Below are 23,632 nucleotides of genomic sequence, written 5' to 3'. Positions count from 1 at the left end.
GTCAATAATCCAATAATATTTTTAAATAATTTTATTTGACACTTTATGACCATATAAACCGACTATTTCGATTCGACCAAAAAAGTAACCACATAAGCCAACTGAATTAAAACCCAAGTTTCGAAGCAATTCCTCTTGTTATCAGTAGGTCCACAATTGTTAAAACATTTCCCTTTGTCTGTGTTGCACTATATTGCAAATCTTAGTGTTCTTGAAGAACTAAAAGAGCAAAGCGTACAAAAATAAGGTCCCTAACCTAAAGAACAAAAGATACAATGGCAGAATTGGAAGCTCATGATCTTTCGTTGTCTTATCGGTGCCTGCGATGTCGATATATAATTTTTGTTCTTTCCAAAGTGTATTGCTCGAGAAGAACACATACAAACTCACTCAGGTACCTTTCTGCGGCAGTGTTTCGAATGCAGAAACAGTATTCTCAAACTTAATCCGAGGCAGAGGGGCTCCACTTTGCTTGATAGCACAAGCTGTTTTGTCTTCGAGAGGGCAACGTGCTTTCAGCATCGAAAATACGTGATTGTTCAACCTCCTTGCTTTCTTCATTGGTTCTAGCAGGAAATCCCACCCCTTTTCAAAATTCACAAACATATTTTTAATTTAATTTTATAACCCCGTTAAATTTACGGAGGTGGGGGGGCAAAAAACAGATCTATATTGGCATTAGCAACAAGTAATATAAAGAACACACAAGCATGCAAAAAAATCATTTCTGGTCATTTTGTCATGAGACTCAAGAATTCGTCCCCACGACATAAGTGATAGGTCACAAACTCGTTCTCAACTTGCTACTGTGGTGATCCGCATCTAACCTGTGAGATGTCTGTTTTGACTCCAAAGTGGCACAATTTTATCCCACGAAAGGTGCTCCCAAGTATAGGCTTAAGTTTCTACATATGTATCAAAGCGGGTATCCCGATACAGGATTGAGATGGTATCACAATTTTATCCTAGTCCTAGAGCCCAAACTTCATTTAGAATAAGTCATAATCAGAAGGGAGAAAATTCTGAACTAGGTTTTCTATATACTTATAAACCTTTGGTTACAAATAATCATGCATAAACGATAAAACAGAATGAAGAACTTGTACCTGGCCAGAATGAGGGCTTTTATGTGTTTGTGTGATTGATGCAGCTTCAACTTCACCTACGTTTAGGATTTGATATGAAAAATCAAATAGCTCAAAGTGCAGTTGTTGGCCAAGCAAGTATATTATAGTACAGCCACCCCAAGCAACCGAGTCGCCCAACATATCATGATTGTTAGGCTGTAACTGAACAGATTGTTCCAGGTATCCCTATTGTTCAAGAAGCAGAAAAAATCAGTGGTTGCTGAATACCTTGAAAATCATACATTTTTAAGGGTGAACAAGGTGTAGTTTTGTACCCATACATAGCATGAATATGGGGATAAAATACCTATAATATATAGAAAAACTAAAAAAATACAACATATTCATGTCAGACATATACCAAGATCTGAAATACACCACCATGTCAGAGTAACATATGGAACTTTTTGATGGTAGGCAAACCCTTCTTATATAGCAATTCAAACATTTTGGTCACATTAAATAATATGATCACTTAAATAGAAATAACAAATTGTACTTCCAGACTTTATGTAGAGCCCAATGCTTAGCTGGAATAAAAACCGAAGCTTTAAATTTAACATAATCTTATCAAAACCTCTAGAAACAAGAATCAAATTATCAGTAAGTCCTAAAGCCAGAAGATTATTAAAGCAATATTTTGTACTTATCAAATCACAGCTATGGGAAAGGTGCTTTGAAATTCAAGCAACATATTAAAGTGGGAAACAAATAATTGTCAACAGATTTATAAGCAGTAAATACAGATCCCTCTTAAAGGGTTTGAGACATTGCAAGACTATGAATTCACTCATTGAGATAAGATATGGATATATTCATGTTCAGGTTTATAGAAGGTTGTTCCTTACAATTTGGAGGCCACTATATATACGATAGAAATCCTTTGAAGTTGTGATATCAATGAACCCGGTCTTTGGAGCAGCACTCCATTTACTGCAGTATTTATCTAATGCTGCACTTGTAAATGCAAGTGCATATTCTAACACACTTCCTGTATTTAAGTTCGCCTTGTACAAAAGATCTGAGGCACAAGGAAGACACATGAACCTTAGAAAAAGAAGCAAAAAAGAAGACAGAGAGATAGTGGCTAGTTCTTATTCAAGAGTGAAAGATTAAGTATTTAAACACTTACTGCATCTTACTACATATAACTGTTTGACCACATATTCCACCTAGGTTTTGCTTGTAATTTTCCTTGAATAGTTTGAGGTCTGGATTGGATATTGTTAAACATCCTATCTAAACCAGTTAGCTTTAGGTGGAGATACCCAACTTTAACATAAGACAACCGGATAACACCACTTAACACTCCCCCTCACATGTAGCTCAAGTGAACTGCACTTGGACCACCTCAGCAGGTATCATCAACCTCACATGGATTAGGCAGGAAGAACATAACAAAACCTAGGCCTTGATACAATTTTAAACACCTAACCCTACGTTGCTCTGACTCTTCATTTCTCTTGACATACCTATGTCTGGTGCATGGGTATGGGGGCAAGACCTCAAAAGGACCCTCTGAATATATGGAAAACTTTTTTTAAAACAAAAGAGCATACACATGGCGGGTACATACTCATGTCCGACATTCACACCTGGCATAAGTAACAAAGATCTAACGTAAAACCAATTCACTTTAGATGGAAGGACCCAACTTTAATATAAGACCACAAGAAACTCAATACTTAACAGATGAGTGATAATATTACTTCACAGTTACAAAAATATATTTCTTAATTTTGACAAACCAATTTTACAGGGCAGAAAATTGTTCCAAGATTTAATTAATTGACCATTTCCTTCTGTTTAGCAAGTCTTAGGTAGCCTCAAAGGATGACAGAAATACTGAAGTATATGCAATACCTGCAGCTTCTGCCTGCTTTGACATTGTGTAAAAAGAGGTTGGATTTGGGCACTTAGGGTTCGACACAATTGCAGATGTAGCAGATTTGAAGAGGTTGACAACAGGGCTGTCTCCACCATTTTGTGAATGCAATATTTTCCCATCTGCACCAGGAAGCAAGCCCAACCAAGGTGCTGTTTGCATGAAATGTGTGGTACCCAACTCTCTCTATAAAGGAAGCTTACAAAAGTTAAATGCACAAACAAGAACACTGATCAAATCAGAAATTGATGCAATGTATTAATGATTAGAATTGTCCACACAACACCAATAAGGTACAATATCATTGTGTGCATTGGGTTTCTGATAGGATCCGGTAAATTAGAGAAAGGAAAAAGACTTCACCACCCCCATAAGTAAATTCAAACATCCTTTTCTACACTAGTACAACAATATTTAAAAATGCTTGATTGTACTCATTTACTAATCTTATTTCCTTATCCATTCTAGAAAGGGCATACACCAATAGTATAACCGCCTCAGCCTTAAAATATACTATAGGAAATAAAGACTGGATTACCATGAAACAAGAAAACTGCAAGTATATTCACAAATAAGTTACACGGGAAAATTAATATGATCAAGTTCTGCATTGTTGTTTTACACTACTTAAGTTTTCAAGTAAATCATAAGCTTGTATCAGATTAGGCTTTTGCACCTATCAAGTTATCAGTATTTTGTTTTAAGCTAGATGCATGACATTGTTACTTTTAAACTTATTTACAAGCAAAAGAGTTAGCAATATCTATACAATATTTCATGTCATATTTACCCCTAGAGCAAGTAGTTGGGGTAGCACTCAATAATAAGGAAATTTGGAACTAACCAAAACAATATCAAGGAGCCCCATCCAATATAATACACTTCCAATCTCCTTTATTCCGCGAAGAACTTCTGCTTTGAGCTCTGATTTTGCTCCCCAACGGAGTTGCTCTTTAACGATCCTCATACATCCTACGCATAGAAATCAGTAAACAAGTGAAAAGACAACACTAGACATTGTTTACACCCTTTTTTCAATACTATACACAAGTCACAACTAGATCACAACCTTGAAATTTCTTTTTGAAGTCTAACTAGTTCAAGAAAATTTACTTTCAACAAGAATCAAGTTCTGTTCCCTCAACAATTTACGCACCAAAAATTTCCCACCAGTAATATTCTGACTTAGCCCTGAAGTTCAGAAATATGAATAAAGAAGTATGACAAATCTTATGTGAAACTCAATAAAGGTCACCAAAATCGCTTTGTTTATTTACTCTAGGAATGATAAAAACTACAATTTTTCATTAAAAATGCTATCCTGCAATGCATCTTGGCAAGTTTCTTGGAATCAACAACCCTTTCAGGAAATCACACGAACACAAATTGCTTTACTTTCTAATTGTTCATAAATGAATCAGATGTCTTTGTATTTGTAATTGAATGAAAATATAAAATATGGCATGTCTGGAATCCAATGCACAGACATAAAAGCTCAGCATAGCATGGGATGAAAGGTTATAATTTTTTATTATCAATAGAAGCTTAGGATTTTGATACTGCATAAAAAGGAGCATCCTACACTATTGCTGTGAAAACTGAAAACAGGTTTGTTTTCACGAGCAGCAAGATTTGTATTTGGATGACCAAGAAATTGCCCAGACAGCTGCTGCAGGTCATCAATTTGCTGTTTGGTAAAGCAGCTGGTCATGTCACTGTTGGCCAGTAATTTGTGGCATGTAACAGCCAAATTTAAGGATTCAGAAACGTCATCAGAACCAAAAGTAGGTTCTGTGATTGAGTGGACATCATTTAAAGATGAATTGGTCATCGCTAGGTTTTTAGAAACCGGAGCCTAAGCTGATACCATGTGAAACTGAAAACAGGTTTGTTTTTCAGTATTTTTTTCATATCAATAAAGTTTACAGAGTTGGTCTTTTATAGACTAGAGTTTCACCCTGCTAGAATGCCTAACAAATATACCAACATTTGAATTTTAAATTAGAGATAAGGTCAATCTAATCTAAACTAAATAAAAGTATTAAAAAATAAAAAATAACAAATTAACTAAGTATATCCATAACTCATAAGTGCATGGGGAACAAAGGAGATAAAGTGGAGTATATCTTTCAATATTATTTGCATAAGATTGATGTATTTGGGAAGTTCATTAGAAGATAAATAACACCGGCTTGTACCTGTCACACCCCCATCAAAAGGAAGAAGTCCAATAGATTTCGGCAGTGCTTCTTGTAAGCTTGTGATCATAGGCTCGAGTGTAGCAATCTGGAACATGCAGTGAACCATATGTTAGATTGAGCTTCCACTGGCGTTGCAGCCCGGATATGATATATTTAGAGACTGAAGATTATAGCTTGCAAGGATTGCAATAAATTATCATGAAAGACAACTTGACAATCAATAATGCCTCAAATATCATAAAAGAAGGCATATGCACTACCCATATCGCCATTCAAGTAAAATGTTGTATTTAATTGGTTAGGAAACCTACACTCTGGTTACTACAAAAAAAAAAGTATAACTTGAGCCAATAATGCATGCATACCTTATTTGATATATGACCCAGTAGTGCTCGGATAAGCCATGGTAATGACCTAGATCCTAGAAGTTTAACAATGGAGATCATGTGTGGAATCCCGAAAAATCCACTATGCAACCGCGCAAAACTTTGATGTGCAGAATTTAAATCCTGAATTACCATAAAAGTGAAGACAGTACATGTAAGCCAAAACTTTTTAGCGTTCTATTTGTTGATATCAATCGGCAACCCCAGCAGAGAGAGAGAGGGGAATTTTTTTTTTAGAAAAAAAATGTTCACTGAAATTGCAGTTGCTTTTGCAACAATCTTCAGAAAGCTTGCAAATGTAGAAACAATCAGAACACAATAAACCATAGCTTCTTACTTGAGTACCAAAATAGAAGTTTGGCTTGGCATGTGGAACTGATGGCTTTTGTACAGGAGCAATAGGAACTTTTGAAGATCGGATAAAACGCTGAGTGGTATTGCAAAGGATAAAGTTTGGCAGGAAATCACTTTGCATTTCAGACCAAATCTAACAGACAAGTGGAAACCAAGCAATCAATGACCAGTAATCCAAAAACCAAGGGTTGAAGTTACATTCAAAGCTGGAAATTTTTGTTGAACCTGAGAAGCTAGTCGACTAGAAAATGACACAAGAGATATGTTCTCCTGCATCTCATTCAGCATGAGATTGAATGAGTCTATTGAAAGATCTTTCGAAAGCAATTCATGGGAATGCTTCAGTATATCTATCAGCTTTTCTAATTCCTGCAATAAGAGATCATACTTGTCATTGGTATGAAACAAAAATATAAAACCAAGAAAAATGGCAACCACTTACCACTATGGCACATAGATTTTGAGACTCAAAACGATCAAAAAGAAACTCAAGATTTTCTCTGAAGACTTTATTCATCCGTTCGGTGATCAGCCTTCTTAAATCAATTGTCCTCCCAAGTAACTGTACATTGCAAAAGTTGACAACAATTGAAAGTATTAGTGTAAGATACAAAATACATAAGTACTTTTTAATAAACAAGAAAAAAGAGCAGAAAAAGACATGCAACTTATACTATAATCCAAAATAATAAGACAAGGAACCAGAAATACATACCTTACAAGTTACAATGATCATAAATCATGAGTGTCATAAATAAATGCTGAGAATGCAAGAAAATAGGAAGGGAAGGCTGCTCGCCAAATTGATAGAAGTTCAAAGCATATAAACCCAATCACTATAGATGTCCTAATGGAACTAGTGAAGAAATGCTGTCATAAATCTAAACTACGTAACATAAAATGAAAACACCGTTTTGATGAAAAAGAACTGGTAATCCAATCCCTAAAGAAGAATGCATAAGATGTGACACCAAATATACAGGAAAACCACAAAAACAAATTAATAAATAAAATAATACTTCATTCACAAAAGTGCAAGTTTACAACCTAAAATACGAGCCCTAAACTTATTAACAGGGATATAAAGATGAAAACTGAAAGATGATTAAAGATCTGAGAAACAAGTTTGCAATTAAATAAATACACATCATTTCTAGAAATCATCGAGTAGTTTGGGAGAAATCAAGATAAAATCACAAGTCATTGGAATTAGACAAGATATGAAATTTTTTATGGTAAGGTATATGCTAAGCTAACAAACGTATATTACATATTTACCTTCACTCTAGTCATCTTTAGAAGTGAAGTAAACCGCATAGGCTGGATGGAATACTTTTCTCCATTGTCCAAGGCAAAGAGGAATGAAGGATCAAGCAGTTCACTAATGAATGTGAAAACACAGCCAAGTTAGCTTTAGCTTCAAAGTTTATTAGCACATATGCGTTGCAGGTAAAAAAAAAAACTACCTAGAAGACCAGCTCTTGTAATACGTGAAAATAGCTTCACATAATTTTGAAACAAATATATCAAAACAATGATCCACCTATGAGAAGAGAAAAAGATCCAAAAGATTGTTCAATTGATCTTTAATATATTTCAGATAGATAATGCTGATATATGCAGAAAGATGTAGACATCCAAGTTGCCAAACAGGAGAGAAGTCATTTTACCTCAGCCTCAATTTCATCATAGAGGAAGCGCTGCTTTAGCACAACCAGCGCATGCTGTGCTGAATCATTATAAATGTCAAATGGCATCAACACACTTTCAAGAAGACCAGCACTTTGGGACTCGAGCACATGATCCACCAACATCCAAGGAAGGGAACACTCTATTGGAAACTATAAATGGATAAGAAACAAGTTATCTTTAAAGAGCAAAATAATCATTGAAATAAGAACCATAAAGGGGAAAACATTAAAGCTAGACTATACTATAGAAAACACATAATTAATCTGAAGTTCTCTCAAGTCTAGAAAATATTAATAGACAAAACAACAGCAGTGCACAAGGAAAGCATGTGACTAGCACAGTGGAGATAGTGGTGGTAAATTGTAGCTTGCAATTGTTACAAAATCTGTAGTTTCCCATTAATAAATCTAGGAACATTCAAACCAACACCAAAAAAGGGCACACAAAAAAATTCTTTGTGCTTGCAGTAGTTCTAGAATAGAAAAGTTGAAAATCGAACAATGCACTTAGTGATCCAAATTTCATGTATTTTTTTTTGATAAGATTTGAAGGCCTCATTAAAAACCTCCTTGATTAATGGAGCTTGTATAGAAGCTTCTTAATCATCGGAAGGAGGAAAAGAGTGCCTTATAATTTCATTATAGAAAATAGAATTACAACCTTGGAACAACTATTCCAAAAAAACCCTTACAACAATACAGGAGCTAGAAAACCAAACTAAAGAAGCCAACAACATAAAAATCAACCTATACCGGCCTTTGCTAAAGCATCAGCATCCATATTCGCTGTCCTTGCAACCCATCTAACAACCCCCCCGAAAATTCTAAGACTATCAACAATATCTCTAACAATAAAACCATATATTACAAGATGCTTTTGGCTTCCCGCATAAGAAATTGAAGTCATGTCTAACAAGAGAGAGTATCTTCATTTGATATTTTAAACTTGCTGAACTCTTACAAGAATAGCTGGCATTTATACTAAATAAGCTGCTGCTGAGAGTTTGCACATATTGAGTTCTTTAACTCGCTGTCAAATTAAGAATCTATGTACTCATTCTTCAAGGAAAAATCTATAAAATTAAGATGACGAAAATATTAAGCAGATAGCATCTTGACAAGTGCTTCCCTACTTAATCAATAGCTTTGCATGCTAAAATAAATTCAGAAAGAAATAAGGCAGACTATGTATGAAGAATTTTATTATTATCTTCCTTACCTGAATTACACGAGAAGACTCCAAGTAAAATTCTCTAAACCATAAGAAACCAAGATCTGTCAAAGTTGCAATAGTTGCTGCAGGAAAAACCCATTACAGTTAAGGTTAGAGTTAAAGAAATTTATACTTTATATGATCTTTTATACAACCATTTAGAGCTAACCAGAATTTATAAGGACCTACATGAAATAGCAGCATCAGCTTTATATACAAGTGTTAAATGTGTCAGGACACACTATCCAACTTGACACAGTGCCGTGCTACCAAAATGACTCGATTCACATTACTTAAAAAGGTTAAATACCAAGTTAAATGGAGTTGCCACATAAACATATTACCTTATTCTGCAAAACGTTGTTAACATATGTAAGAGAATATTTCAATCCAGGTGCAGAATTTACTTCTTTAGGTTAATGCCAAGGAGTTATTTTTTTGACAATGACAAGGGGTTTTTCTTCTCTGATGTGGTTATGAGAAGAAACAGAGAGGCCAAATAAGTTGGTGTGTTAACAATGTCTATAAAATTAAAATAGCAAGGATAGGCGAACATATTTATGGATATTGGCAAGATAGCTAGCATCAAAATGAACCATGACAAAAACTATCTTCACAAATAATTCCAATGGATGCGTTTTAAACTTGTTAATTTCCCCCACATATAAACCAGTCTCCAGAAACTGTGAAATCTATGCACGAATGGCATACATGCAAACATGCCAGCCTACATATATGTACACATGCTAGTATCCCATCAAGAGAAGTCTAAATCAAAGAAGCATGTACACATGGAAGTAGAAAGCAAAACTTCTACACAAGCTATTACAAATCATCTTTACTCTAATTTGTCAATCAAGACTGAAGCAATTAGCACTGAACTGATAAAAGCTACCTACCAAAACTTGAAAGCATTTGCATTTTCTGCTAGTAGAAGTAGAGATAAAAAGGAACAGAATGCAGATAAGAAGATACCTGAGTAATCCAATATGTGCAAGAAGAAGCTTAGCTTGTAAAAGAATGTTTCCAACTGCTTTAAGTCATTAACAGGAATCTCAGACCCACTGTTACCAAAAAGGCCTCCAGGCTTCCTGAGATTACCACCAGACACGACCTCATATATCAGAAACTGCAAGCAATGAACCTGAAATGGGGGAATTTGTCACTTGTGGGAGGGGCTAACTTATGAAAGTACACACAATTGATTTGTAATATTGCCAAAATTAGACTTAAATTTATATACGACATTGTCTTACAAAGTTGAAAGCAAACCATTTGCATGAAATGATGCAAACATAAGCTTAATTTAATTCCAAAAGCTGATTCCATGATAAAATTGAAATAAGAAAGAACAATATTGTATAAGTTTGGATATTTTTTTTATAGGAATAATAGGCCTCATTAAAAACCTCCCTCATAGTTAACTCTTGGAAAGAGTAACTATCGAAAGGAGGAAAAGAGTGCCTTAGTTTATTGAATAGAGAAACTATTACAATAAATTATACCAATACATTTAGGGCATCAGAATAAAACTATAATCTTAAAATACCCTATAAAAATACCCTTACAATCAACCAATCCCATCCTTAGCTAATTTATCTGCTTCCCAATTACATCCCCTAGGAATCCATCGAATAATAACCGTCCTCTCTTGAACTAAGGACACAATATCCTCAACAAGTGAACTGAAGAAACTAGGAACAAAATTAGGCAGCAGAATCCAATCTACAGCAGATTTACAGTCACTTTCTAAGATCAATCTTCCCTTTACCGCCCAATCTGATGATAGAAAAACGTCTAGGCCTTTCTTAATAGCTTTTAGTTCAGCCAACGGAGGAGGGCCTGGACCAATACTAACAGAGAAGGTCGATAGGATGATGCTATTACAATCTCTCAAAATACCACCAATTCCTCCCTCCATCCCATCAAACTTGACAGCCCCATCAACATTAAATTTATAAAAGTCTGTAGGGGGAGGCTGCCAACTTTGTTTCGAACTCCTGTGTGTATTCTGGTAACCAAACCTGTCTGCTAAAGAGGGGTCCCCTACCAACAAATCAACTTGTATTTGGATATTAGGAAACTTTGCTAGAAACCATCTAGCCAACCTAAATCTTATTAGGAAAAAGAGAGAGGTTATATCAAGGCTAGGATTATCAAACACTACTGAATTCCTAGCTTTCCAAACAGACCAAAAAACTACTCCTGGAATGAATTTCCAAATGTTCGATTTTCTGTTTAGATCAGACCATGAACTTAGCAAAACATGTGGATCATTAGGCAAAGCTGTATAGATGCCCCAAATCTTCAACATTCTGTTCCAAATATCCCCTGCAACTGAACATGAGAAAAAAAGATGCTGGACTGTTTCTTCATTCTTTTTACATAGTGGACATAGTGCGTCTTCCATAGGAACCCCCATTTTCTTCAGCTCATTTCTGACTGCCAATTTCTTGTGTATGATTTGCCAAAGGAATGTTTCTACTCTAGGGGGAGCGAACCCTGACCAAACCCATCTTTTCCAAGAAAAACCACCTCCTTGACTAATTGATAGAGCCACCCTGCAGGATTTCACCGAGAACATACCACCCCCCTTCCCAGACCAAAAAAGAAAATCCTCCATTGAATCAAATAAATTAAAACAATTTAGTGCTGCCATTAGTTCAATCCATTGGTCCAATTCTCAATCACATAAGCTTCTTCTTGTTTGAACATTCCACACCCATCCATTTACATCAAAGCAACCAAAATCTGCCACCTTACCCCTTTTATTGTTTGATAATGCAAATATCCTGGGAAATTGAATCTTCAGGGGTAGGTCATTGACCCAAACATCATTCCAAAATGAAATCGACTTGCCACTTCCCAATTGAGTTTTAGTATTCGACCTCAAACATCCTCCAATATCATCATCTTTCATATAATTGTTCACAATTCCTTTCCAAATCCAGGAATCTTGAGTCGAAACAACGTTACTAATTGACAGAGATAAAGTACTAGCATCGTGTTTGCTGCATATCATCCTTTTCCAAAGTGAATCTTTCTCATTTGCAAATTTTCACACCTATTTACCCAACAAAGCCCTATTTATAATATTCAAATTCAAAATTCCCAAGCCATCATCTTCCAAAGGTTTACAAACTGCCTGCCAACTAAGCCAGTGCATTCGATTTTTGTTTGAGCTTTACCCTCAAAGAAAGTTAGCCATCAATGTATTAACTTTCTGCCTTACTTTGAGCGGCATTTTGAATATGGATAAGAAAAAAATCGGTAATGATGATAATACCGATTTTATAAGCACTAATCTGCCCGCCATTGACAATGAAGAAGCCTTCCAACCAGCTAACTTGTTGTTAAAATTCTGTAAAACCGGCTCCCAAAGTACTTCAGAGTTTTTCTTTGCACCTATAGGTAAGCCAAGATAATCCATAGGAAAACAGCCCACTGAGCATCCAATATCATTCGCCCATTCATTTAAGGTAGCAGCTTCAACATTTATACCAAACAGTTTACTCTTAGATAGGTTTAAATGTAACCCTGTCATTAAACTGAAAAATCCTTAACACTCTTTTGATGTTCTGAATGTTAGTAAGAGAGTCATGACAAAACAGAATCAAGTCATCAACGAACTGTAAGTGAGTCAAAAGGAAAGGATTAGATGATCTACCAATATCAAATCCCTGGAAAAGTCCCAAATCAGAAGCTTTAATCACCATTAGATGTATAAGTTTGGACATTGAGGTATATATTTATATTGAGCCATTAATTTTTGTAGCATTACTGCAACTGACATGTCATTAATTGTAAATTGGCCCAGAAAGGAATGTGTGCTTCTAAAGAAAATGAAAAGATGAAAATACAAGTTCCTCATCCCTATGATCCTTTACATTACACTAAAGTGTCCATGCTGAAACTTTTTGGCACTTTGAAACTTTATGTGCATGAAATACTTTATTCATCTCATAGGTATTAACTTGGTTCCCTCCAATTGTGTGGAACAAATATATATACAACAACAACAACAACAAAACCCTATTCCCATATGCAATGGGGTAAGGGGGAGGTAGAGGAGTAGGCTGCCCCCAATGCCAGGTTGAGAGCAGCTTCCGCGTAAGACCTCCGGCAGTAAGAAATTTAAAAATAAAGATAAAATACAATGCATGTATAAATAAATAAATACATAATTGAACAATCTTCATATGCAGAGAAGGATACACAGAAGTCAGCGATAGCAAGCTACGAGAAGGAATAAAGTTAAATGGGTTTAAAACCTAAACTAAGGCAACACTACTCCACTACCCTAGTTCTAAGCCTTCATCAACTCTAATGACAGAAACGTATAAAAAGTAGAGGTCAATGGAAATTTCTACAAAGGCAATTAAAAAGAAGACATAGATGCTACATCCTATGGCTATGACCCACACCACTCGGTTACCCGTCTTAAGTCTCCATACTTTCCTATCAGATGTCATGTCCTCGGTAAGGGCTAAATCCTTCAAATCAGATTTCAAGCAGTCTACCCACTTCCTCCGTGGTCGTCCTCTCCTTCTGACACCGTCGACTGTAATCGACTCTACCCTCCTGACCGCATCCGACGGTTGTCGCCTAAGGACATACCCAAACCACCGTAGTCTTCCCTCCCTCAATTTTTCGGATACAGGCACCACCCCCAAGGACATCCTAATTGCAGAGTTTGGTGTCATGTCCAACATAGTCCAACCACATGCCCATCGAAGCATTCTCATTTCTGCTGCCTACATCCTCCTTATGTGATCCTTCTTGATTGCCCAACATTCTGATCCATACAGCAGCGCTAGTCTTATTGTCATTCTATAAAATTTTCCCTTAAGTTTTAGAGACACCTTCTTGTCACACAAAACTCCAATAGCAGCTCTCCACTTTAGTCATCCTGCCTTTATATGGTGTGAAACGTCATCATCTACACCCCCATTTTTATGTATCATAGACCCTAGGTACTTGTAACAATCCTTTGGGGGGAGAACGTGTCATTCGATGCATACTTCTACATCTTCATTGTTTTGGTTCCCACTATAGTTTGAACATAAATACTCCGTCTTTTCAATATTGATCCTTAGACCTTTTTCTTCCAAAGCAGTCTTCTAGGTAGTCAGTCTACTATTCAGCTCATTTTTTGTTTCAGCAACTAGGACAATGTCGTCAGCGAAAAACATACACCATGGAACACCGTCTGGTGTCGCTCAATAGATGTCGTCCATAATCAAGGAGAAGATGTAAGGGCTAAAAGCCGACCCCTTATGGAGTCTGATTTCTACCGGGAATGCCTCGGTGTCGCCAACTGTAGTCCTGACGTATGTAGTAGATCTACAGTACATATCACGAATCGCCCGGATATAAGCAGTTGGGATCTGTCTCTTTTCCAAGGTCTTCCATATCGTATCGCGGGGTACGCTATCATACGCCTTCTCAAGGTCAATGAACGCCATGTGAAACTCTCTATTTTTCCCTTTATATTTCTCCATAAGTCGTCGAAGTAAATGAATCGCCTCCGTAGTAGACTTGCCTGGCATAAAGCCAAATTGATTTTCTGAAACCCTAGTAACATGTCTCAACCTAGTCTCTATTACTCTTTCCCATAGTTTCATGGTATGCCTGAGTAGTTTAATACCTCTATAGTTACCACAACATTGGGTATCTCTTTTATTCTTATAGATTGGTATCACCGTAGACTCTCTCAACTCCTCTGGCATCCTGACAGTCTCTAAAATAATATTAAAGATGTTGGTCAACCACTTAACTCCCTCTTCTCCTAGGGTCAACCACACAGTGATAGGAATTTGATCTGGACCGACAGCTTTGTCCCTCCCCATCTTTCTGAGGGCCATTTTGACTTCCTCAAACCCGATCCTGCTAGTATGGCAGCCATTGGCCGTAGTATGATGGTCGGCTGACTCATCAACATTAGTATCTCGACAGAGAGAGACACCGTTATTAAATAAGCCAAAGAAGTAACTATCCCAAACACCATAAATAATTATAAATGCTATAAGATAGTCCCAAAGCAGAGGGCCTGTAAGACCAAATAGTCACAGCATGCACAAAAGAACATGTAGGGAAGAAACCTGGGCTGCTGTGGGTGCCACTGGCCTGGGGTAAAAGAAGTTCCCTCTACTCTCATCACCTCCATGTTGTAAAGACTGAAACTCAGATTCATGCTTGCTTGTGTTTGCCATCCAGTCTGCTGAAAGGGTTCGCATATCGGAAAGAATCCTGGAAAATTAATTGAATACATGACATAAGCAATTATGAGATTTTAATTGGAAAATTTACACTGGTTTATAAGCATATTTATCTAGTAAACAAATTCAGAATTTCCACTTGAATGTTTTGATAGAACAAAGTTTACAACAAAAAAAAACATTGATAGATCTTTCTAGAGGGGATCATGATTCCCATTGGAGGAAAAGAATTGTGGGTTGGGGGGTAACATGGTAGGCTTCCTCAATTTTGACAGGTAAAATATATTTAGATAGATTGATCTTGAATACTACAAGCATTGCAAGCACTTCTTAGTAAAGAGCATACAATAAATATTTTTTACCTGATTATGAAAATCACATAAAAGGTTATGCAAACAAAAATTTAAATAAGATAGCAATCTAAATGCACACCTTGAGAGATCTTTTTTCTTTCTAAATGTAGTTCGCAACATCGTAGCTAATGTATTTTGAACAAAATCTTGGACCTCCGCATGTATTATCTCCCACAAAGCATCAGCTATCAAAGTATCAGACCGCTGCATCATTGATCCAACACTCTTTATGTAGCTAACAAGTTCAACAAGTGCTTTCCTTTCCTCTGCGCTATAATTATATCGTACAACCTACAACATAATTCAAGTTCCATAAGAACTCTATCAAGCAAAATAGGGACAACAAAAACTAGCAGGTAAGTCAGACATAGAACACATTCAAGCAAGTTCTAGTTCATAGGGATCTTCCTTCCGGTTAACTTCAAAGATACAACAACATACAATCTCAAGCAAGCACAGCAGTAGTGAGTTCTCGCATCTCCGAACACAATGCCAACAAAGGATAAATGGAACTATTAAAGCAGAAACTTAAAACAAGTTTGCATCTGAGAAAAAAGTAGGGGCTAGGAATGAAACAAAACTTTATGAAAATTCTACGAAGTATGGTGCATTTTAAGCCAAAAAGAATATATCCAAAATAAAATGCCTTCTCATAATCGGAATAAGATGGTGATAGCTCTAGTGATTCTGAAGGACCAATATCCTTGCATGGGCGAGAAAATTTCCAAGCACATTGTTCCCAAACACGTGCAGTCCATCTACTCAGTAGCTGGAAACCTTCAACAACCATATCATACATGTTTCCTTTAACTTCTTTACAACACTCAATGTCTGCACCATCAGTAGATTTCAACAGCAAAAGCTGTACAGAAGAATGTGAAAAAAGGAACAACAATGATTTAAAATTTATATAGCATTGGTAAAAAAGTTCTGCATATGATGAAAGGGAACTGAAGGACTCGGGTCAGAGAAGCACCTGATTCATCGCTGAGGCAAAACGGATAGCAAAATCATCATGCTCAGCACGGATGGTTCCAATGTGATTAACTATCAGATAATGCCTCTGATAGGTAATTATGTCAAGGATATACATACTAAGGCAAGAACTAAATTTTTTGCAATGAACAAGCTCATAGATATGCCGCTAGACATATAATAAGTTATTAAAAAAAAGATGAAATATAACATGATACTAACAACCACATAGCTTAATGACCAAAAGCAACGCTTACAATTTAAAATTATAGTGACCAGGATATATAAATATAACAATGGTCTCTCTACCTATAACCAATTGCTTTAGGTTCGATACCAATCTAAAAATTCAGCATTGTTCCAGAGCACGCACAGCTCCTATAGAGTGATCCATTTATGATCAGAAAAAAGTTCACAGACCAAAACGGGGAAAGTTAGTTGCCACGAGTGTTTTGCAAACCATAACATAATACTATTTCACAGAAGTGCAAGGATATTCTTGTGCTTCTCTGGGTGGGAGTTCGTGAGGTGATGGAAGAGTGAGAAGACGAGTTTGGCTGGAAAACTTTTGGAAGTACATTGACAATTCTTTCAAAATTGCAGTTGGAGAAAGATGAAGATCTGGGAATGCAGGAATTACTGGATCATTCTGCACAAGAAATAGAAGTTATTAATTTCTCGTCTCAAACTATTAATAAAATATGCCACGAAGAAAAGATGTAATAATTGATTTTGCTTACTGTATTGCATTTTTTTTTTGATAGGAATGTAGGCCTCGTTAAAAACCTCCTTCATGATTAATGGAACACTAAGTGTTTCTCAATCAGCGGAAGGAGGAAAAGAGTGCCTTAGGATTCATTAAAAACCACAATATACATAATGTTTAACAACAACACATAAACACTCCTTGTACATAATCCAACCCAAAGACTACAAAAGCAAATCACAAATGTAAAACTAGCCAATACCAGCTTTGGCTAAACTATCAGCCTCAACATTGGCTGACCTAGCAACCCATCTAATAATACCATTCAACTCCCTTAACTTAGTAACAATATCTTTTACTAAATTAGAGTATACACCGGGACAGAGCTCAAAATTCTTGACCCACTCTACTGCAAGCTTACTGTCAGATTCAATCAATAAACGTTCCTTCATCTGCTGATGAAACGGCTCAAAAAAAATTAGGCCCCTCTTAACTGCCAACAACTCAATCAGCGCCGGAGGACCTGGACCAGAAGGCTCTTGAAAAGAGCCCATCACCGAGCCATCCTCATCTCTAAGAATTCCCCCAACACCACTCTTCCTCCAATCACCATTCACTGTTGCATCCACATTAAGTTTAATAAAACCCTTTGGAGGAGGAGACCAAGACACAATTTCAATGATCGAACACCTTGACTTAGAGCAATAATCCCCAATAGTAGGATCAGAGATGAGAGAGTCTTTTAGAATAGAGACATCCTTGGTATTCGTTATGAACCAGGTCGCCAGCCTAACTGTATTGCATTTTAGACCAGCAGCGGAGAAAGTACCTTAAATATAATGATCAGTCTATTGATTTTCACCCTCTTATATAGTGACTCGCTATCTTTCTCTGATGATGTTGCCAAGACAACAAGAACAGGCAACACTCGGAGAAGCATGTGTCGCTCAGGGAACAGAAGGGTGAAATCCAGTTCCAATGACTCAATAACAAAGACTATAAGAACCTGAAGGATATCCTCTACACTAAATTCAGTCAAGGACCTCAACAAGCATTAAAAAGAGTAACTATTTTGCAAAAGAAAAAATAAAAAGAATGTCACGTGGATTCTATGTGAGGCTTTAATAGAAAAGGGTATACTGTTTTCCTCAAAAACCTGGCAACAACCTAAACATTTTTCAAACAAGGTAGGTTCAACCTGGATGCCAACCACTGTAATTGTCCTTTTAAGGCCACATGTAGGGATGCATTAGAGACTAAAATCAGCACAAAAGTGTATTAAACAGGATACTTGTTCACACGGAACATCTCCACATGCAAGTTCAATAAAATAGCCCACCTTGTACTTAAAAAAATCTGTACAAATAAAAATAAATAAATTAGTTACAGCGATGAAATAGTAAGGAAAAAATCAAGTGAAAGGAAAGCAACGGTTAATGTTGCTAAACAATCATCATAGCAAACCACAAAGACCCACCTGTAAATCATCCAATTCCTCCCTCATAGAATCAGTATCTGGCCACTGAACACTGACTTGTGTGAATGTCCTGTCGAAGTGGGGATAGGTCAAAAACATTTTTAAAAAATCTGTGAAGGAGACTGCCCAATATTAAAATCAATTCTACTGATTTTAGGAACACCAATAACAAAACAAATTTTAAAACCATGAATTGTGAATTTGAAATTTGGTGATCAACTGGTAACTTTGAAAAAATTCTTAGATCTCCCTGGCAAACATAGCCTAAAGAACCATATCCTTTATGCTAAATGAGTTTTTTATCAAATAAAAGTTCAAGAATCATTCAGTGCATAGTATTTCCAACTCATCTTCAAATAAAAATTATCCGAGCATAGGAAAGGGTCCTACTGTAGGCCGAGCTACATGTATTACTTTTCTATAACTGTAAGCATTCTGTTTCTCCAGGTTTTGATTCAGTGCTTATTGGTATCCACTCGTGTAATCTGAAGTAAACTGATAACATGCCATTTTGAATTTTTCTTTTTCATATATCTATAAGCTGCATTCTAAAACAGTCTAAAGTGAGTGAGACAATTAAAGGAACCTGAGTTCTCATCCCTAAATCTTCTCTATTTCTCATTTACACATTTTGACACCTTCAAAAACAAATTTATTATTCTGTTTAAACCAAATCACCCAAAATATGACATATACAACTTAAATCTACAGTTCCATCCCTAAATCCTGATTGATGATAACCCATTCGGCGTCTAACCTGACACTAGATCGCTACATTTCAAAACATTCTACTCAAGTTAATACAGCCTGAAACCATATGAAGTCCATTTTACAATCTAAGAGAGAAACACAAGCCAAATGTAGCAATATGCAATAGCTAAAAATTATTCTTACCTCTTGTACCAAGAGAAATCATTAGGTATGCTTGCTTTAGCATTTTTGAGATGATCAAGTTGCACTAAAATGTCGAGTAGCTTTAACATGGACCTAGAGAAAATAATAAATCAATCATAATTAAGGCATCTAATGAGAAAATTTTATTCTAATATCACCACTTAAATCATAACATGAAGGTTGTATGTTATTATATTCAGTAGTCAATATGTTAGTCACAGAAAAACAAACAAGGTAAGGTTCTCAAAGAAATAAAAGGAAATAAAGAGGGAACCATCACAACACACCAAAGGTGAGTTATTGTAGGGCCATTAATCCGTCGCTCAGGCCTAGAAAAGCGTTGCATATCAGCAGCAAGCTGGGTTAAAATTAACAGTTATAAGTGGAAAAAGCCAACCTTAAGGGGAAAATGAGTATTGAAAAGCAGGAAAAATATTGATATCAATACTTTAGTCGCAGCTGATGCTTGCCATCGTTGTATTTCACGCAACCGACTCATCTCCAAGTCCAGAACTTGATATGTTTCTAGATATAAGTCGGCTTGATTATGCTTCATAGAATCAGGTAGCTGCCACATCATACAGAACAAGGGACACAATTGCATAAGAGAACAAAGTTTCAAAAGTGCTGAGCTTATCTTATTGAAAGGAGAAGTTTAAAGGAACATTTCTCCATATGATGCTAGTTGGTATTATGATGGTCACCCTAATATAATTGAAGAAATTCTTTTTCACCTTATCTATTGTCAAAATACCTGAGGAAGTGCTTTGACACAACTGCGATATGTATAAAGCACTGATGCCATCTCTTTCCCTTCCTGGATAAGTGTGTTCTGCCATGCCATCAAATACAAGATCAGAGAAAAAAAACAAAACATTAAAAAGTTTAGACTCTAATTAGCTTAAGCAAAAATAAGTGTTTATGCAGATGTGCAAAGAGGAGCAAAAAATTGGCATACAAGCTGATTGAGAGCTTTTGTGTCCTCCGTCAGAGACAAACGATAAGCAGAAACATCACAATACTCTGAAAAGGGGGGGGGGGATAAAAAAATCACCAGTTATGCAAGAAATTTTAAGAATATGCAACTAAGTTGGAAAAAAAATAAAAGATAAATCAAGCAACCTCAATATATAAGACCAATAAACAACCAATATGCTACTGATAACACTGCATCTATTCCGAGTCCATCCTCTTTATTACTTTAAAAAAAGTCAGAGGTCAATGTTTCATGCAAATCAAAGTTCTAAAACTTGAAGTTCAAGTACTGCAATGAAGATATATCCCATTCTTCAACTAAAACTAAAATCTAACAAAGGAAAATACCCTTAAATATTAAGAGAACGCAGGGAGAGAAATACCAATTGGACTGATAGTTGATCCCCTTTCAGTTGACACCAAAACTGCCGGTCCTTGTACATCTGGTTGCTCATCCTAACAAAAACAAATTTTGTATAAAAACAAAATGCATTGTAATTTCGAGAAAAAAACAGAAGAACACATTTTGGAAATAAATTTTTAGAAATTAAATTAACTTTTTTGAAACCAAATTAATGAAAGCAAAGCAAACAAAAAGTTTAAGAAACTATTTACCTCTAGGGAGAATGTCGACAAAGCTGCAATGGCTTCTTCAACTGGAACAGCTGCCATTTTCAAAGAGTTTTTTTCTTCCAAATTTCCCAAAAATACGTTCAACTGTTTAAGCTTCTCTTGCCTATTTTAAAATAACAACATTTTTAAAGTAAACTCTTTAAATTTTAATAAGGGTGTAAAAATGGAGACGTTCGATCCCCAACGAATCGGAAGCAGAAAGGGCGTCGGACAGTGAGTTGATGACTCGAGTTTTTTTTTTTAAAATACGATGACTCGAGCTTTGAACGGTGCTAAAGAGGTGATAGCTCTAGGATTTTTTTTATTTCATATTTATATACTTTTATTCATCAAATTCAAAAAAATATGTTTTAATCATTTATATTAGTGATTTATTAAATTTTAATAATTTATATAATCAATTAGGATAAAGTATACAAATGATCTATCGACTATAGGATGATATTTTATTGGGTCTCTCAACTATAAAAAATGTCAAAATAGTATTTTGATTATAGTGTGTTACTTTGTTGAGTTCCGTAAGTATTAAAAGTTACAAAAATAATTACTCAACTATTTAGTATATTCCAAAATTATCTTCTTTTTTGTTAAAAATTGACGGCAGTATGAACTAAATATTAACCTGATGACTGAGATATGATAAAATTTATCATAAAATCTAAAATAATATCATATCTCAGTCAACATGTTAACATCCATATTAAATTATTATCAAATTGTTAGCGAAAAATGACAAGTTTAGAGCATACTAAATAGTTGTATGACCATTTTTGTAACTTTTAATACTCATGAGACTATTTGTACCCTATCAATTATTATATTTTTATTATTCGATTGTTAACTTATTATTTTTTCTAATAATTAACATGTTAATTTGATGATGCATAAGTTAATAAAATAGATTAATTTTAAATTTAATTAATGAGTTTTAGATAAAATATTAATTTGACCTTTGAATTTTAAATAAAATATTAATTTGACATTTGAATTTTAGATAAAATATTATTTATAAATAATAATATAAATATAACAAAAGTATTATAACATAGTAATATTATAACCAAAAAAAATTATGCATTTGATTATGATTTAAATTTAAATATTTTGTGTTTTTTTTAAAGAATACTAATGATAAATTTATTATTGTGACTCGAGTCAAATGTTGATCCTTAGATACATATATACTTGAATTACATATCTAAATTTTTTTTTTAAATAAAATAAATATTTTATTTGAAAGAAGAAATTTAATCTTGAATATGAACTTTCTTATGATTGTTATTGAATGAAGTCTTGAGTTGTTCAATATTATGATATGGTATTTAAAATCAAAATCAGATTTAACATTTTATTTTATTATTATGTAATATTTTAATTTTAAACAAATATTTACTAAAATGGTTGTACTTTTCCTATGTTGAGTCGCTAAATTTTGAGTTTAAATCCTTTTATTTACATCAATTTCATTTTATTTTTTTATTTGGCAAATAACTCATTTTTTAATATATAGCATTTTTTTTGTTACAAGGGAAAAAGAACTACTATATAGCATTAATAATACATTAAATATTGTAATTCACGTGTTCATACATTAATAATATATTATGAGATGTTATGGCACAAGAATAATTTATTATTTAAGTTATAATATTATTTATTATTATAAATTAAATTTACGTGTCTAGTAAAAAATATGAAATAAACGAATTCTTAAATATTATAAATTTTAAAAATAAATCGAATTAAATTGGGTCACCAAAACGAAACCAAAATTTAAATTTAGTGATGATTTTGAAGAAAAAAGCAATTGATTGGTTAAAACAAAACCATAAGAACAATTGAGTCACTAAATACTTAATTTAGCTCAATTTTTCTAATAGAGTTAACGATTTGAAATAAATGATATAACGATTTAAATTCAATGGGACAATACATTTAGGGATGGCAAACGGGCGGGTCGGGTGCGGATACCCCCTCCCCCATCCCCATACACACCTAATATTTTTCAATCCACCACCCGCCCACCACCCATGATGGGTATAAATTTTTAAATCCACACCCGCCTACGCGGGTACATTTTCAAATCCATCCTCACATCCACTACCCATTAGCGACATACCCATCTAAACCCGCCTGACAGCAAACTAATGGGATGTTGGAGTTGGTTCCCAGATAGTTCGTGATGGGGTAGCAACGCATGCTTCAATTTGTCAGATGAGTGGCTCTACGAATGTTATAGAGACAGATTGTAGGGAGCATGTAGTTACAGATCTGGATTGTTGAGTTGCTTTCGATGTTAATGCTCATAGTGCGCCTAATATGGGTTTTGAGGGGCTAAAGAACATAGAAACTGCTGCTTTTGATGTTAATGAATATAATACGGCTAATTTGTGTTTGGATGAGCAGCATGGCCTAAAGAACATGGAAAGTGACGTGGTTAGTGGGATTATGGGTTTAATCAAAGAGCCGAATATTTCCCTAATTAAATACCAGATTAAAAACTAAATATCCTTAATATTTGGTTAAATTATATGTTATATATTA

At 35.0% G+C, this 23,632-nt stretch overlaps 1 protein-coding gene across 1 annotated transcript; it reads right to left on the bottom strand.

The window, feature by feature from the left end:
* Positions 1–345: 345 nt before the first annotated feature.
* Positions 346–21,317, bottom strand: LOC120113862 (protein PIR-like). The gene is made up of 30 exons (XM_039134915.1): positions 21,071–21,317; positions 20,839–20,911; positions 20,439–20,503; positions 20,235–20,312; positions 19,929–20,048; positions 19,768–19,838; positions 19,481–19,573; positions 18,587–18,656; positions 18,401–18,465; positions 17,939–18,134; positions 16,901–17,052; positions 16,405–16,498; positions 16,075–16,290; positions 15,508–15,719; positions 14,959–15,106; positions 9,833–10,001; positions 8,864–8,940; positions 7,624–7,794; positions 7,420–7,496; positions 7,232–7,334; positions 6,396–6,515; positions 6,179–6,322; positions 5,937–6,086; positions 5,579–5,722; positions 5,211–5,298; positions 3,857–3,984; positions 2,991–3,198; positions 1,976–2,148; positions 1,107–1,313; positions 346–585 (listed from the first exon to the last, which is right to left on the bottom strand). The coding sequence occupies exons 1-30, from the start codon at positions 21,125–21,127 to the stop codon at positions 391–393; spliced, it is 3,864 nt and encodes a 1,287-aa protein (XP_038990846.1). The 5' UTR covers positions 21,128–21,317; the 3' UTR covers positions 346–390.
* Between the last annotated feature and the right edge of the window lie 2,315 nt (positions 21,318–23,632).

The sequence above is a fragment of the Hibiscus syriacus genome, unplaced genomic scaffold (assembly GCF_006381635.1).
Source record: "Hibiscus syriacus cultivar Baekdansim isolate YM2019G1 unplaced genomic scaffold, ASM638163v2 tig00110213_pilon, whole genome shotgun sequence".
NCBI classification, from domain to species: Eukaryota; Viridiplantae; Streptophyta; class Magnoliopsida; order Malvales; family Malvaceae; genus Hibiscus; species Hibiscus syriacus.
The sequence above is the reverse complement of the archived record's forward strand: the minus strand, read 5'-3'. Positions and strand labels throughout refer to the sequence as shown.